Consider the following 18342-nt stretch of genomic DNA (forward strand, 5'->3'; position numbering starts at 1 on the left):
CACCCGGGCCCCGTCCATGTCTGTACTGGGCTGTTGCTGAGGATCTGTAGGTCCCTTCCTCAGGTGAGCCCCAGCCCAGATCGTCCTGCGCTCGCCTTGCACGTGGCCTGACTCAGAGCAGACTCCAGTCGGAAGGCTGCCCGGGCCAACGATCGTGTGAACGAACGCGCAGGCGATCAATGTGACAGAACTAAAAGCCTGAAATTCGCGGAAGGTTATCTGTTTATTTTCGCTGCTGCTTAGTCAAGCTCTACAAGGTAAAAACAAAATGCACAGACTGTTTTAATGGCATAGATTTTAAACATTCAACCTCCATCCACGGCATTTAGGGTTTCCAGAGCACTTTGGTTCAGGCACTTTTGTACCCAGAGGCACATGGGATTCCCCAGGCTGTAAGGGAGTGACTTGCTCTCATGGGGGTGCTGTTGCCGGCTGCCGGATGAGGTAGGGAAAAGCAGCTGCAGACACCAGGTCAAGGCCAAACACATGGCCCTCCCTGCCTTTCAGGAGCTGATGGTCCAGTCAGTCGGTGGCCAAGTCCTCTGCTGGTACCTGTTCCCTCCTGAGGGGCACCTGCAGCAGGAGGTGGGTGGAGAAGGGCAGGGAGCACACTGGACTTTGCTCGGGGTCAGCATCTTTGGCATAAGGGAGCTTCCCAGGCGTGGGGAGGGCCAGAGAAGAAAGGCAGCTGGTACCGACCCGGGTTGACGATCCTTGGTGGGTCCCCGCTGCCCACGTTCTCCCTGCTTCCTATCAGCAGGGAAGGGATGGGCCCTCGTTTTGTCAAGCAAATGCTGCCATCTCTGTTGCTGCTGCCTCCTCTCCAGCGAGCCTCTCTGGGGGCCACGGCTGCTGCTCCACCAGGGCCCACCTGGGAGAGAAGCTCGTGCCACTCAGTCTTGGAGCCGCAGATGGAAAACATCTGCAGGAAGCCGGCAGCCTCGCCTGTAATGCCTTCCCTACATCCATCTCGGGCCTAATGAGATGTGCTTACTCTTGGCTTTTTTTTTTTCCTTTTTGCTAAAGGACCCTAATGCGCTCCTCAGACATGAGCTCATGCAGCCTCCGTGGGGAGGCAGGGGCAGCCTCTTCCGCAGCACTATTGGCTCAGCTTTTGCTGGCTGACTCTTTATTCCACCCTAAGATGCCCTCTGGCCCAGGCAACCTACGAATATAAGCGTGACCAACACTGCCCCTCGGGGTGCGTCTCACTGATGTCTTTTGTCAAGATTGCACCCCGCTATGTGTTCAAACACATCATCCTGGTTCTGCCAGGGGTTTAGAGGCTCAGCTGAGAATCACCGTCTCTCCACAGGGGAAATAAAAACAGTTTCAGTACGAATCAGTGAGGGGTGGCCTGTGATTCAAGGACACAAGTCCTGTGGCCTCTTAGTCCTTTGGAGCAGCAGTGTTTCCAGTTTGCAGCTTTGGCGGAAAAGACCCTCCCAGCTATTCTGAAACAACGATTCATTAGTAGAAACTTGGAGCCAGTGTGATTTTCAGGGTGCTCAGAAGGCAGGTTCTCTGCCTGGTGGCAGCAGAAGACATCAAAAGAGGTCCCTAGTGTCCTGCAGGACCAGTACCATGAGGATAATCGGCCCCCCAGCCCCCCGGGCAGGTCCAGAGAGAGACGGGCTGTCATGCTGAGGGCTCTCTGCCTTGCTTTCCCCTCCCCCTTGAACCGACTTTTAAAGGGTCTGCTCCCGGCCTTCCTGGGAGACATTCAAACTAATGATTTAAAAGGTGAGAAGGCACAGTGGTTTAAAGAACGGTCATCACCAACTTAAAGGAGGGAAAGAAATTACACTTGTTCTCAAGACAGGGTTCATTAGTGGCTTTGGCAAGGAGGTGACTTCACACTCCCACAGGATGATCAGTTCGCAGCTGCCATGGTGACTTCTTTCAGGAAAAAAAAAATCTCCCCAGCACAGGGAGGATTAGTGGGGGCAGCCTCAGCTCCAACCCCTCCCCTGGCAAAGGGTGGACCTTCATGGGGCTCCCCGGGCACAGACACAGGCTCACCCCCACTGCCCTCAATCCCTGCCGGCCTCCGGCTACAGCCCCTGCTCACTGGGGACTGTGCCTCCAAATTGGGCTGCGGGCAGAGCTCCTGCCTGCCCTGTCACCTCAGAGCCCCAGCTCTGCAAAAGCCTTGGGAAAGCAGCAAAAAGAGGGTGGAGGCGGGGGCACAAATGGATCAAATCCACCGAAGTACAAGCCTCTCGCTGCCTTTTCTGTGCAAACAAGCCTGTGCCTCTCTGCCAAGGTCACAACAGTGGGAGCTGCCGTTCTCCTAACATCTGGCACTTGCTTTTCAATCTGCAAGTTGAAGTCTCAGGGACTCAGCTGTTTAGCTAAGGAAGTATAATTGCAAATCCTGTTACATATATGAAATCGATATGGACATATACATCACACACACGAGTGCCTCATTCTAAAGATTACCGCATACGTCCCAGGAAGTCAGACCTGAAACCACCAATCGGTGTGTAATCCCGCTGTCCTGCGTGATCACGATGAGGTGTCCTGACAGGCCCTGGGCACCCTCCTGCCTCTGTCTGGTTTCCGGAGCCGGGTGCAGGCACCTCACACGTGGCTCGTCTTCTGGGCCAGGGCGTGGTCCACGGGCCGCGTGAAATTGATGGCGCCATCCTTCTCCCAGCCTTTCCGGATCTTGGTGAGTCTGCGGCTGAAGCAGGGCAGGAGGAACAGGCCTTTGGCCAGGATGACGACACAGGGCACCAGCAGCGTGAGTGTGAAGGTCGGGGGCAGGTAGAACTTGTAGCGGCTCTCCTCGAAGGCGCGGGTCCAGCCGTAGGTGAGCGTGTGCAGGGTGCTTAGCACCAGGCCCACAAAGCCCAGAGTGGACTGTGGGGGAAAAGGAAAGCGGGAATGAGGCCAAGGTGAGGACGGACACTGTGACCCCACCAATAGCTCGTGGGCTTGCCTGGCGGAGGGGCCAGAAGGAGGGCGGCTTTAGTAGGGTCCCCGGTTCAAAGCCCAGCCCTGTCATGTGTTCTCCGCATGATCTTATTACTACTTAAATTCTCTGAGCCTCAGTCTCTCGAACGGAAAATCAGGAATAATGTTCATACTCTGAAGTGTCGAAGGATTGATTGGTTCATGAGGATTTGATAAAATAACAATGCTTTCCCCAAACTGTATTATTCATGCCTCTGGTGGCTGCCAGAGGACTTAAGATTGAATTAAATTGCAAGACATTTAAAAACAAGTTCCTAGTTTTGTGCATATTTTAATGTATATTAGAGTACTAAATGTCTGCTAACATAGCAAAATAATAATTTCACAGATAATATTTGGCCTAAGATAAGGCCAGATAAAAAGTGAATTGGAAGTTAAGTTGATTTAAAGATAAACACAAAGGGAAATTGACCAAGATAGCGGAGTAGAAAGACCCTGAGTTCACCTCTTGTGAGCACAGCAAAATCACAACTATTTGCAGAATTACCATTGATATATATATACACACATATACATACATACACATATATACATATATATATATATGTGGAAGATTAGAACTTACCAGAAAAGTTCTTCCATAACTAAAGACATACAGAAGGAACCACAACAAGACAGGTAGGTGAGGTAGGCTTGCAATGTAATCAGTCCTATACCCCCGGGTGGGTGACCCACAACCTGGAGAATAATTACACTGCAGAGGTTCTCCCACAACAGTGGGTTCTGAGACTGACATCAGGCTCCCCCGCCTGGGTTCCTGCACTGGGAAGATGAGCTCCCAGACCACTTAGCTTTGAAGGCCAGCAGGGTTTAATTTTGGGAGTCTCATCGGACTGGGGGAAATAGAAACTTCTCTTTAAAGGGCACACACAAACTCTCACCTGCTCTGGACCCAGGGAAAAAGCAGTAATTTGATAGCAGCCTGGGCTGGAACTACCTGCTGGTCTTGGCGAGTCTCTTGACGAGTCTCCAGGAGAAGGGGTGGGGGTGGGCAGTGTGGCTCACCCTGGGCACAGACACTGGTGGCAGCCATGCTTGTGAGTTTTGTCTACCACGTGGACACCAGTGCAGGCAGGTGCCACTGTGGGATCCTCCCTCTGGCTCATTAGAACCAAGACCTGGACCCACCCAAGAGCCTGTAGGTGCCGGTGCTGAGACACCTCAGGCCATGTAACTAACTGGGCTGGGACACAGACCCACCCATCAGCAGATGGGCTGGATAAATACTTCCTGAGCCCACAGTGACCTCTCAACACGCCTCTAGACATGGCCCCGTCCACCAGAGGGCCAGGACCCAGCTCCACCCACCAGTGGGCAGGCATGAGCTCTGCCTTCCAGGAAGCCTGCTGTAACCTCCGGATCAGCCTTAGCTACCAGGAGGCCGACATCAGATGCGAGAAAATTATGATCCCACAGAAGGTCAGATCCTACCGTGGGACCAGCGGGGCCCTGACTGGCCCACTAGCAGGCCAACACACGCTTTGGGACCCCTCAGACCCCGTACACAATTGTGTCAGGAACCGTTTTTCGTCCCTACCCTGCCAAGTGATCTGACACCAGCTCTGGGAATCCCAGGCCCTGCGGCCAGATTCCAGGACCCGGCTCTGCCGGCTAGTATCTAGCAGTAGCCTCAGGACTTAGCTTCACCCACCAGTGGGTGGGCAACAGCCCTGGAGTCTTCTGGACCCTGACCCCACGCATTAGTGAGCCAGCACTAGCCCTGGGGCCCCCTGGGGTTCTGCAGTCAACCACCTCGTGACCAGGCCCCGCCAACCAGCAGCTGGCAGCCTCTGCACAAGGCAAGGCCTGGCAACTAACCAGACTAGGGGCCAACACATCCAAGCCTACCAGACTGCCCATGTAGTCGTCCTGCAACAACGAAGGGACCACACAACTGTCACAGGAGGATTCCCTAGAGCATATAGCTTAGTTGACAAGAGGGGAGTCTGCTCCTGGAACACAGAGGATGTCTCCTACAGAAGGCCACTTCTCCAAGGCCAGGAAATGTAACTAAGCTACAGATATATCAAAATACAAACAGCAACATAGACAACATGAGGGCAACATGTTCCAGACGAAGGAACAAGATAAAACCCCAGAAGAACTAAGTGAAGTAGAGACACGCAATCTACCTGAGAAAAAGTTCAGGGTCATGATTGTAAAAGATGATCAAAGAACTCAGGAGGAGAATGGATGCACAGAGCAAGAAGCTGGAAGTTTTTTTTCTCTGTTTTGTGAGGGGGAGGTAATTAGGCTTATTTATTTATTTTATATTTGGAGGAGGTACTGGGGATTGAACCCAAGACCTCGTGCATGCTAAGCATGCATTCTACCACTTGAGCTATATGCTCCCTACCCTTCACTCAGATTTAATGGAGAGATCAAAAGCTTTACAGACAAGGAAGAGCTAAGAGTTCAGCACCACAAAACCAGCTTTACAACAAAATTTAAAGGAACTTCTCTAGGTGAAAAAGAAAAAGAAAATTACCAAATGAAAAAACACATCAGTAAAGGCAAACATACAATAAAGGTAGGAAATCATCCAGGCATAAAACTAGTAGGATGGTTAAAAGACAAAAGTGGTAAAATCATCTATATCCACAATAAGCTGACAAGGGATATAAAAAAACAATTAGATATAAACTATGGTATCAAAAACAATCATCACGAGGGAAGGAGAGTACAAATGCAGGGTTTTAAAAATGCACTGAAATTAGAAGATCAACAACTTAACACAATCATGTATATGCCCAAGGCAATCTACAGATTCAGTGCAATCCCTACCAAAATCCCAACGGCATTTTTCACAGAACTAGAACAAATAATTTTAAAATATGTATGGAAACACAGAATACCCTGAATAGCCAAAACAATCTTGAGAAAGAAGAACAGAGCTGGAGGAATCATGCTTCCTGGACTCAGACAATACTACAAAGCTACAATAATCAAAACAGTATGTTACTGGCATAAAAAACAGACAAATTGATCAATGGAACAGAATAGAGAGCCCAGAAATAAACCCACTCACTTATGGTCAATTAATCTATGACAAAGGAGGCAAGAATATACAATGGAGAAAAGACAGTCTCTTCAATAAGTGGTCCTGGGAGAACTGGACAGCTCCCTGTAAAAGACTGAAATTAGAATATTCTCTAACACCATATACAAAAATAAACTCAAAATGGATTAAAGACTTAAATGTAAGACCAGAAACCATAAAACTCCTAGAGAAAACCTTAGGCAGAACACTCTTTGATATCAGATGTAGCAATATATTTTTGGATCTGTCTCCTAAAGCAAAAGCAATAAAAGCAAAAATAAACAAGTGGGACCAAATTAAATTTGAGAGCTTTCACACAGCAAAGGAAACCACTGACAAAATGAAAAGACAATCTATGGAATGGGGGAAAATTATTCCCAAATGATATGACCAATGTGGGGTTAATATCCAAAATATATAAGCAGCTCATACAACTCAACATCAAAGAAAAACCCACTTAAAAAGGGGGCAGACCTGAATAGACATTTTTATTTCCAAAGAGGACATGCAGATGGCCAAAAAAGCACATGAAAAGATGCTCAACATCGCTAATCAACAGGGAAATGCAAATCAAAACAAAGAGATCTCACCTTACACCTGTCAGAATGGCTATCATCAAAACGAACAGAAATAACAAATCTTGGTGGCGATGTTGAGAAAAGGGAACCATTGTGCACTATTGGTGGGGAAGTAAATTTGTGCAGCCACTGTGGAAAACAGTATGGAGGTTTCTCAAAAAATAAAAATAGAACTACAATCCAGCGATTCAACTCCTGGATATATATCTGAAAGAAACAAAAGCACTAATTCAAAAAGATACATGCACCCTAATGTTCATGCAGCATTATTTACAATTGCCAAGATATGAAAGCAACCTACGTGTCCATCAACAGATGAATGGATAAAGAATTAAGAAGATGTAGTATACACACACACACACACACACACACACACACACAATGGAATACTACTCAGCCATAAAAAGAATAAAATTTTGCCATCTGCAACAACATGGATGGACTTAGAAGATATTATGTTAAGTGAAATAATTCAGACAGAGAAAGACAAATACTCTATGATGTCGCTCATATGTGGAATCTAAAAAATACAACAAACTAGTAAATAGAATAAAAAAAGAAAGAGACAGATACAGAGAACAAATTACTGGTTACCAGTGAGGAGACAGAAGAGGGAAAGGGGCAGTTTGGGGTAGGGGATTAAGAGGTACAAAGTATTATGTATAAAATAAGCTACAAAAATATATTGCATAACAGGGAATAGAGCCAACAATCTGTAGTAACTATAAATAGAGAAGAACTAAAAATTGTGACTCATTATATTGTATACCTGTAACTTACATAAGTATAGTTGTACATCAACTATACGACAATTAAAAAAAAAGATAAACAAAAGGAAAAAATTTACTTGGCACGTGGATTGGCACCAGTAGTGAAGGTGGCTCCCAGGAGCCTGCAGGCTGGGTGTCCTGACAGTGTACACAGAGCCCACGACACCACCTAGATGCTCTGTGGGCGCTGGTCCCTCACCTCCTGCCTGTGCTCTGAGCTATGAACACCCCAGGTCCAAACTCCACCAGGACTCCTCTCCTGAGTGGAAGGAGATGGGTGACACTGAGGAGATCAAGGCCATCCTGAATCCGAATGGAAACAGCCCAGGCCATCTTACAGCAGAGCATCCAACCTCTTGAACACGTGTGGGCTCTGGGGGGGTCACCTGCAGCCACAAGCAGCTCCTCATCACCCCAAGGGCTACGCCGACATGATTCTCTGTGGGAACCGTGACGTGAAGATAGCCAGGATGTGCTGATCTATAACTCTAGCCTCTGCAAATCTTTTGCGTAGAAGGTTTCTTGTGGACTACGAACGAGGCCTTCCAGATTCACCTGTTGGTGTTGGTCTCGACTGACACTGGGACCCTCAGCAAGTCATTTAATTAGCCTCAGGGAGAAGGAAGTGATTTCAAAAGCCAAAGTCAGAACTGCAGGAAAAGCTCTGTATATGTGCAGTATGCTGCAGCCCTCAGACCAGGCAAGCAATGATGGAGAGTGGGGTACCCAGGGTTAGAACTTTGGGGATGGAGATGGGGAGGAGGGCCATGGGGGATTGAATTCTGTAAGCACCCAGGAGCCACTGAGAGATTAGGGGCAGGAGACACCTGTGTCTGTTTTTTAAAATTAATTAATTAGTTTATTTATTTTAATTGAAGCATAGTCAGTTTACAACGTTGCATCAGCTTCTGGTGTACAGCATAATGTGTCGGTCGTTCAAATACATACACATATTCATTTTCATATGCTTTTTCATTATAGGTTACTACCAAATATTGAATATAGTTCCCTGTGCTCTACAGAAGAAACTTGCTGTTTATCTATTTTATATGTAGTAGTTAGTATCTGCAAATCTCCAACTCCATTCCTCCTTTCCCACCCTTTTTCCCCCTTGGTAACCGTAAGTTTGTTTTCTGTATCTGTGAGTCTGTTTCTGTTTTGTAAATAAGTTCATTTGTCTGTTTTTTTTAGATTCCACATATAAGTGACATCATGCAGTATTTTTCTTTCTCTTTCTGGCTGACTTTTCTCAGAATTAATGATCTTCAGAGACCCGTGTTCATTACACAGGAATGAAGACAGCAGTGACCCGTCACGCAATGACCCATCACGCAACGAACACACATGCATGTTCTCCAAGGAGACACTGCAAGGGTTTAAGTGAAGTGTGGCAGCATGGTGATACCTCAGCGTGCTCTCTACAGGCTGGCTTTGAGCTTTCCACAGAGAAGCTGTAATTGGGCCTCCTGGATTTCCCTCCAGCCCGGCTGGTCAGCATCGATCCAGGGGCTCGGCTGAGAGATGCTGTCTTGTCTGCCCTCCCCTCAGACACGGCTCTGAATCTGTTCCCTGCCCTATTCCCGCTCCTCCGGAGCCTTGGGGACGCTCTCCTTCCATCCCCTCCAGTATGAACACCAGGTGAACCTCAGCAAGTGGAGGCAACACGGTTCAGAAGAATTGCTTGCAGTGTTTTTAGTGAAAAATAAAATAAACATTTTCTAATTGCTATGCACTGTAAGTTCATAGACAGGTTCGCAAGCACATTTTTGACCCTAAATAAAATATTAGCTGCCCAAAGATTCCCAGTCTCTAGCCCTCCTGGCCACCTCTGGTTCTTTTTTGGCTTTGTGACCACTTCAAGGGTCTTTTTTATCACATCCTTAACAACTTCCGGGCTCAGCACAGCCTGCTGGGTTGACTCTATGCTCCGGCCCACAGTTCCCTCCTATGTCATATGAAAATGGTCAGCCCCCCAAGGGAAGCCTCCTTGACTGTGAGTCACATGTAACCTAGTCCTTGTCACTTCCAGACATGTCTATCAAGAATTCCAAATCTCTCAGCAACTTCCGAACACTGACCCTTTCTAAGTTCTGATCTGTTGATTTGGAAGACTGGGGATAAATAAGTCCCCAGCATTGAGAAAATATTTGGGATTAATACCCAGAATACCTAGAGAACTCCTAAACTCAACAACAACAAAAACAGACAACCCAATTCAAAAAGAGGCAAAAGGCTTAGAGAGAAAGTTCTCTAAAGAGGGTATCAGGCTGACATGCTCACAGAGCGATGCTCAACATCACTAATCATTAGGGAAAAGCAAATCAAAACCACAGAGAGATACCGCTTCATACCCATTAGGACGGCTACCACTAAAAAAACGGAAGAAACCAGAAAACAAGTGTTGGTGATGATGTGGAGAAACTGGAACCCATGTCCACGTCTAGTGGGAATATAAGAGGGTGCAGCTACTATGGAAAATGGTATAGAGGTTCCTCAGTGAATTAAAAATACAATTACCACGTGTACCAGCAATCCCACTTCCGGTATATTCCCCAAATAACAGAAAGTAGTAGCTTGAAGAGTTATTTATACACCCATGTTCACAGCAGCATTATTCACAAAAGCTAAAATGTGGGAGCAACCCAAGTGTCCACCGACAGATGAATGGATGAGCAAAAGGCAGTATTTCTGCATAAGCTTTGAACAAGACAATTCCGTCATGTGCTACACCATGGATGACCCTTGAGGACATCATGCTAAGTGAACTAGGCCAGTTACAAATAATTCCACTTACGGTGCCTGTATGGGGTAATAAAAATCACAGAGCCAGAAAGGAGAATGGTAATGGTCAGAGGCTGGTGGGGAAGAGGTGTGTGGGAAGTGACTGTTTAACGGGGACAGAGTTTCAGTTTTGCAAGATGATAGAAGTTCTGTGCATGGATGGTGGTGATGGTTGCACTGCACTGTGAATGTACTTACTACTGCTGAACTGAACACTTAAAAGTGGTTAAGGTGATACATTTTGTGTTATGCTATTTTACCACAATAAAAAAATAAAAAGGAGGAGGAAAGGTCCCCAACACTGATCATCAGGAATAAATCTTTTCTAAAAAGTATTTCATTTATTTATTTTGTTTTGGGGGGAGGTAATCATGTTTACTTATTTATTTTAATGGAGGTGCTGGGGATTGAACCCAGGACCTCGTGCATGCTAAGCATGCGCTCTACCACTGAGCTATTCCCTGCCTACTAGGACTAAATTGTGAACTGGTCTGACAACCACCCTGACGGTGGTCCCCCACCAAGCCCCAGACCGTTGCTCCCCTTCCTCGGGTGGATTTATTGGGCTTTGCAGAGACGGCTAGGATGTGCCTTTTATCTCTGAGAGTCTAGCAGTCGGAGACTGGTTTTCAAGTCTGACTACATGGTAAAGTCACCTGGGGAGCTTGGGGAAAATCTTAATGGCCAAGCCTGAGTCCCAGAAATGCAAATGAAATTGGCTTGGGGTGGGGCTTAGGCATTGGTAGTTTTATAAGCTCAGTGATGAAGCTGTCGTGCAGGCAGGACTAGGTACCACTAATGTGAGACTCTCATCCCCCAAGCCCTTCCAGCTTCAGGTTGAGAAGCCTCCCTGGGCCCCCTGCCCAGCCTATCTGATTGGGGTGGACCTGGTCCTTTCTGTTTCTTCCACAAAGACCCACGGACAGCCTGGAGGGGCCCACACTGGGCATCGTGAAGCTTTTCCAGATGCTGCAGCTGTGAGAACCCACCAGGCCCCGGAGCCGAGTCTGGTGGCCCCAGTGAGGCCTTAGCACACCACTCAGTGACATGCCCTGGAGCTCTAGGGTTTGATCCATGTGGGCCACTGTCCCCAGCCCCTAATTTGGAGAGTGATGGGTTTTGTGCTGGGCATGCGGGACAGGTACTGGGAGAGTATGAAGATGCTGCTCCCGTTCATACATCCTCATCCCTTTGCCATCCAGACTCCCATGGTGACGGATGGCAGGAAGCTCCAGCCTGAGGCTAATGGTTCACAGAGGGGGCTGACAGCCAAAGACCGGCCAGTAACAAAGGGCCTTTTGACTTTCCAATCCCAATGGGAAGCCTCGATGATTCCAGTAAGTTTGTTTTCCTAAAACTCTCTCTCCTTGGGAACAATTTAAAAATCCCAGCACAGCCAAGGGAAGCCAAAAGAAAGGGAGGCATTGTCACGGGGTGATGAATAACCCCCGCAACAAACTAAGGCCATTTTTATTACATGCAAGCTTGTTAGCAAAGGAGAAACAGCCAGGTTGCTGGTGGCTTCTGCTCGTGCTCAATTACTGTGGCGCGAAGGGGCTGGGGACAACTGCTCACAAAGCTGGGGTCAGAGCGGGGCCCTGTCGTTATTTCGAGAAGGTGCCTGGAGGCGGCAGGGTCACAGGAAGCGCCTCTAACTACGGGACAGAACTGAGGAGCTCAGAGCCGAACTCGCCTTTGTCTGCCTAGGTGAGCTGCACAGACCTGGGTATTTTGCAGTCTAACAATGTTTAATTGGCTGAATTACGGGCAGTTAGCACAGCCCAGAACAAACCAAAACAACAGTAACAAAAACACCCAGACAACCAAAGGCCAACATTCACAACTTGGAAAACAGCCTCAGGAACGAACGGATAAACATGAGCACAAGTCACCTCTGCGGAATCAACACGCTGTTTTGATGGCTTTTAGCTCGATAAAATCATTGCAGAGGAAGGGTACAGCGCAGTGCTAGAGCACGTCCTTAGCATGCACAAGGTCCTGGGTTCAATCCCCTATACCTCCACTAAAAAATAAAATTAAATTAAAAAATTAATTAAAAAATACATAAAGAAACCTAATTACCTCCCCTTACCAAAAACAAAAATAAATCATTAGAGACCCAGAGGTCAGGCCAGGCCCACTGAGAGCCCCGGTGTCTCCATGGCCAGTTTCTAAGCCCTAGAAGGGAGGGAAATGGGTCCGGGTAGCTTCTCACCAAAAGGCAGCGCTCACCTTACGGGAGAAGGTTGCAGCTCAGCTCAAAAAGCGTATAGTCACTGTTGGGTGCGTGTATCCTGTCCTATATGATGTGTCCTTGATGCACATCCTCCCGATGACCACAGGAGGTGGACACGGACACAAGTCAGGGCACAGAGGCTCTGAGTGGCAAACGGACTATCGTGAGTGGTGGTCTTGGGACTGAAACTCAGGTCTGCTGGCCCCACAGACTGCGTCCCCTACCCCAGAGTTTGTCACACACCACAGCACGTGCACCCGTCACCCAAGTTATTTACAGAAACAGACTCCAGGGCTACCCCCTAGCATCTGAGTCCATAAGTCAGAGGAGAGCCTGGGTATCTGCATTTCTGCAAGATTGCTCTGTGGCTGCAGACTTTCCGATGGTGGATCCTGGTAAGAATCACAGTTTTGTTTTGTTTTGTTTTGTTTTGCAGGGAGGAGGTAATTAGGTTGGTTGGTTTGTTTATTTATTTTGATGGAGGTACGGGGGATTGAACCCAGGACCTCGTGCATACGAAGCATGTGCTCTACCACCTGAGCTACACCCTCCCCAAGAATCACAGTTTTCGTGACTGCCCAGTAGCCAGCCAGGTAGACCCACATATGCACAGACGGCCACTGAGTCAACACAACTGAAAAATGTCTGTAAAGCCCTCTGACATTCAGGGGGATATTCTACTCCATTTCATTTTTAAAAAGCTCTCTGTGACCCATGAAACTGATTTCATGGCCCACTAACGAATGCCAATTGCAGTTTGCAAACACTGCCCAGGATCATTCTGAGGCTCTGGGGTAGAGCCTGTGGCCTCTCTCTTGCTGCCTCCTACCCAGCTCAGAGACGGGTGGTTGGTAGCTTAGTCAGGGGTCAGGGAAAGGTGGCCACATGCCCTAAGAACAACAGCAAATTGCTTTGTATTTTTCTTTGACGTGTAATCTCGTACAGTGGCTCACCACACCTCTATAGGGCATCCGCTCCATTTTACAGGAGTGTAAAGGGAGGCTCGGGGCGTGCGGGGAGGCACACGTGTTCTGCCCACGGTTGCAGAGCTGGGGTGTGGGGAGGCAGAGCTGGAACCGGGCTCCGGGGCTCTGACAGTTCTCCTCTGCAGCAGCAGCACTCTCGGGAGAGAAAGCATTTGTTTTTGTGGACAGAATGCAGGTATTTGATTTCCATGAGTAAAACCCTGCCTCTCTCCCTATCTCTCAGTCTTCCACCTCCTCCTTCCTCTCGCAGTGGCAGAAGGACTTTCCTATTTGTATTTCAACTCTTCTGTATGTAAAAGAGAGAGGCTGCTGAGGTCCCAGTCAGCTTTTGCTAACAAAATCAAATCCCCTGGCTTTCTCCGGCAGCTGGAGCCAGGGCTCGTAATCTACGGCTGCTTAAGGGAACAACTTTCTGGAGAAGGGAGCAAACATGCAGTCTGTTTTAATTGTGGCTAAACCGTGCACCCCAGGATACTCCAGGAGGAACAGGAAAATCCCAGATTTGGGTGTGCGACCCTGAGGATTAGTGGCAGATACATCAAATTCTTTCTTCCCCCTCTCTTGCTGGCACGTGTCAGGTCTGAGCACTCCTCCAGAGACCTTTCGAGATGAGCCAAGCCAGGAAGATTCAGTAACAGACTTCAAAAAAAAAAAAAAACCCACAAACCAAAACCCACCACAATTCTGTTTTGTTCCAGGGTATGCACGTGGCCCCAATCAGGATTTGGCCCCAATTTGGATTATGTAAGAGCATCGCTCCATGGATGTCCCCCTTTGAATCCTGTCCTGCGTGCTCACTGCACCGGGAAGGTAGATGACAGATTTTTGTTGACAGTGGGGGTGGATGTGATGGCTGTTCTCTGCCCTGATACAGTATTGACGGCAGGATCCAGTATTAGTCAGCGCCCATCGTTGGAGGGGATGCGTTAATCTGCCAACACTTGGGGGCTGACCGCATGCTCTGTATGGAGAACAGCAGGAGATGCCAAAGAAATGTCAAAAATGTCCCTGTCCCAGTTGTCCTTCTAATTAAAACGTGGCTATGCCTGTCTTGTTCCGTTGCACCTCAGTCCTAGCACAATGCTGGGCGTGCAGTACACGCTCAGTAAACAGACTGAATAAATGCATAAAGCTTTGCCATGAGTAGCGTTTCCCCAAGTGGGTTCCGTGGCATGTGGACAGCTACGACCTGGGGGGGTGTGGGGGGAGGGAGGGAGGGCACTAACACACAAATAAATCTGCTTAACAAGGTTTGCTTGTTGTAGACATTATTTGACGTGTCAAAGTGCATTGTGACTCTCTCAGGGGGAAGCAGATCTTTCTCCAAATTTATTTGATGACACATGTCCTTTTTCATAGGAATGGTGGCCTTTGGGAAATGCTGTGAAACTGAGCTCCTGACGCTCACCTCCTGTCTGTCCTGCATAAATCGAGGGGTTAAAGGGAACAACAGGGTTGAGATGAGGATGCTGGGTGGCTGGCTAGGCTCGCTCCCAGGCTCACCGACTCCCAGACAGACCAGTGTTGTGTCCAGGGAGTGCATGTCATGGATTTGGTTTGGGAGGCCCAAGAAGTGTAGACACTGAGAATGTTGAGGCCAGGGTTCAGCGTTCTGCTGTCTATGTTTTTCACATGCCTGGATCCAGCTTCCCCAGATGTCATGAGGACGAGCCTGTCCCAGCAGATACGGCCATGCACTCAAGTCTTGGGGAGGTCCGGGCGTCTGACTGAGTGGTCCCGCCGCACAGGTTATGAAAGCCCATGCAGGGGGCGGAGGGGAAGGTGCTTGCACACAAGGGGCCAGGACCACACCCCGAGGCTCCCCAGAAGCGGCAGAATGGCTTTACCTGAACAAAGCTGAACTCTCGCCAGTTGAGTGAGTTTGCAATAGAAGGTAGTGAGGTGACAGCCAGCAGGGACAGCGTGCCGAGGGCCAGCACTCCCAGGGACAGGTAGATCTCCATCCGCCAGACTTCCTCCTCTTTCCAGAGGTGACTTTTATTGGCCAAGACCTGACGTGGAGAGAAGGAGAACCGTGAATGCCATGGCATAAGTCGGTGCCCTGGGATGTGGGTGAGTGCAGGTGTGAGGATGGGAGAAACACGGTCACAACCAACATTTCCCCTCCTGTAATGTGTGCTTGGCTCTGTTCTGGGTGCTTTTCAAAGATATAGGCTCCCTCCCAACACCTTTCACAAAGCTGCCCGGAGCCAGCCAACCAGAAGGGTCACCGAAGCCAAGAGTAAGGAGCCAGAGAATTCAATGAGACATAAAGAACCTCCAGACATGACCATCTCACATGGTTTTCTGGTCCCAAAATCCCCAGGAGGAAGGAAGAGTCTTCTAGCTCAGAATCCCTCCAGCCAGACTGGTTCCTGCCTCCGCTGCCGACCTCCCCTCCCAGCTGGTCTCATCCTGGACCCTTGGTCCCCCAAGCTGCCCTTGTCCCTGGCTCCTCTTCCAGACATACACAGACACCAAACCCTTCAACATCTCCTAACTCAAAGGCCCCAGCACCCATCATTCCACCCAGTTCGCCATTTCTGTCTGAGGAATAGAGCTTCAGCTCAACCACTGCCAGGCAACAGAGACTGACATCCGTCTACCGAGCAGACCTGTGAGCTCTTATGAAGCACCTACTGTGTGCCGTGCTGCAGAGAGCAAGGATACCTGCTCTTAACAGAGCTCTGGGATTTCCCACGAAGCTCCAGGGACACACCCATCGGGGAGCCCCTGTGAACCCAGAGACTTCCACTCCCTCCCTCCCCACTCCGATTGCCCTTGATCTGAGCCCCCTCCCAGCCTGGCCGACACTTGCTCGTATAGTGCACGCACGAGGAAGAGCTTTTATCGAGGTCCTTCTACTGGAACCATCATTGCCCAGCTAGACCAGGTAACAGGGTTCCTAGAAGTCAAGGTGTTCTCTGAGAAACACCAGGAAACACTGGCACTTCAATTCTACCAGCAGAACAAGGCACGGCATTTCCATTAGGAAATGTGACCACTCTGCTTTGCCAAACAGAATGACTCATACAGGTTTTTTGAGACACTATTTCAGCAGGAAAAAAAAAAATCACCCAAGTGCCATTACCAGATAGCAGATTCAAAATGAACCTAGTGAGCTGAGCAAAACTGGTTTGCAAGCTTCTGAGAGAAAGCTGAAAGAAACCGAGAAGATGCCATCCTTGGGCACTCTCCTGCAATTTGAGGAAAACAATGGCCTCTGTTCTATTTCAGGGCAGGCTGGCTCATGCTGGTATCTTTCAGCCACAGAAAGACCTTGAGTCCAGGGACCCAGGTTCTCACCCTGACCACGAGTTGTGTGAGACTCTGGGTCTCCCCTTCTCCACCGACAGAGCTGGAAGAGGTCATGTCTGAAATCCTAGGATTTTGCTTGCGGACGAAGCGACCGTCAGCATCAGTTGGGCGGGGCGGGGATTACTCCGCGGAGGGCAGGGAGGTCTGAGCGTGGCTGAGCCCAGAAGAGGCTCACACCTTCCGAGCATTCACAGCTGCTGCTCAGTAAGTCATCTCCTCCTTGCAAGTTGTTTGTTCTTCCAATATACTTCATTAGTCACTCCTTTCTGCATTTTGGTAAGACAAGGCATTTTAATGTCACAAGTCAGGGTTGAGATGATTACACACACGTACCACACTTGCTTGCAAAATGTCCTGTTTTTTTCCGCTGTTGTTTCCACTCTGCAGCAATGGTGGGAAGGGAAGGGGTGGGGTGAGGTGGGCAAGGGAGCAGTGGGTGGTGAAGAACCTGCATGAGCATCTGGAATCCTGGGGCAGCCTGGGGGAGTCTCACCCAACTGATTGAACTTTAGGGCTGTACTCAGGGCTCCCCCATGACCAGTGAACGGGTGTTGATTTAACAGCTCTCTACCCTCCTTGTGATCCTCCCGTGTTCAGAGCTAATCAAGCTGGCCTCCTTGAGCACAACAAGGATAGTGTTTGTCAACAAGAGAGGGACCGCTGGCATCCACGTGTAGGGTGTCCTCTCCCCGCAGGTTAGAGGCCGAAAGGGCCCAGGGGCAGGAGGCCCAGAAGCTGCCACACTAGCCCCTCTCCATGCCTCAAGGGCAGGTGGTGGGTGGGAAGAGGGTGAGGACCACTAGCCAAACCCAGAGAAGGGGGAGGCAGGATGTGGAAGGGGCAGCCTAGGTGGGTGGGGAGGATGGCTTCAGGGTCCCAAAGCCTGGATTCCAGTGCTGGCACTGCCGCTGGGGGGCGGTCATGAGACTCTGAGCAGTCCCTTCCTTGGCTAATAGCACCGCATTCTCACACACTGTGTTATGGCAGAGACCAGAAGGATGATGTGTGTGAAATGCGTTAAGTATGTGACTGACACACAGCAGGTGATCAGTATAATAAATGGCTGGTGCTATTGTTATTTTCTTTCTTTCTTTTTTAAATGGAGGTACTGGGAATTGAACCCAGGACCTTGTGCACGCTAAGCATGCGCTCTACCACTGACCTATACACCCCCGCCCCGTGCTGTTGTTCTTAACGGCAGCTGGGAGGTTAGACCAGTTCTTGCCCCAAGCTCTCCCTGTATTCCCTGGAAGAGATGCCTAGTATTGGCTTCACAGTCAGTCACTCAATGAACATGTGCTGGGAATCTGTGTGAGGAACCGTGGACTTTGAGGGGTGCAAGACCCAGGCATGGAACCCTGGGCTGGGCAGAGGACAGACGTGTAACAGACATGTAAACGAGTGATTACAAAGTGATGCATAAGAAAGATAATAGAAGTGTAGACAAAGTGCACCAGCTTACAGAGGTAGGGATGGGGAACGGGGGAGATAGGCTGGAGAGGCTTACCAGAGGTAGGGTTTTGAAGGAGGAATAGGAGTTTGTCAGAAAGCCAAGGTGTCCCAGGGTGGGGTGTCTAAGATGAGAGGAACGAGCTCTACCCGTTCAGAGGACAATCTGGGAATTGAGTGTCACATGTCACGGGAGCGGTGG

The 18342-nt window shown here is 49.0% G+C and overlaps 1 protein-coding gene and 1 non-coding gene across 5 annotated transcripts in view; both read right to left on the minus strand.

The window, feature by feature from the left end:
* Nucleotides 1–204: 204 nt before the first annotated feature.
* The window catches only part of STEAP3 (STEAP3 metalloreductase), a 54210-nt gene continuing 36072 nt past the window's right edge, over nt 205–18342 (minus strand). For all 4 annotated transcript variants that reach the window (XM_010954619.3, XM_045516265.2, XM_045516275.2 and 1 more), the window contains 2 exons: nt 15221–15385; nt 205–2868 (listed from right to left, as the gene is read on the minus strand). In XM_010954619.3, coding sequence (XP_010952921.3) covers nt 2587–2868; nt 15221–15385 — 447 coding nt within the window. In that variant the 3' untranslated portion in view covers nt 205–2586. The remainder of the gene's footprint in view (nt 2869–15220; nt 15386–18342) is intronic.
* TRNAT-CGU (transfer RNA threonine (anticodon CGU)) lies at nt 12866–12939 on the minus strand. The gene has a single exon. It is a non-coding gene; the product is annotated as a tRNA-Thr (tRNA).

This window comes from Camelus bactrianus, chromosome 5 (assembly GCF_048773025.1).
Source record: "Camelus bactrianus isolate YW-2024 breed Bactrian camel chromosome 5, ASM4877302v1, whole genome shotgun sequence".
Lineage (NCBI taxonomy): Eukaryota > Metazoa > Chordata > Mammalia > Artiodactyla > Camelidae > Camelus > Camelus bactrianus.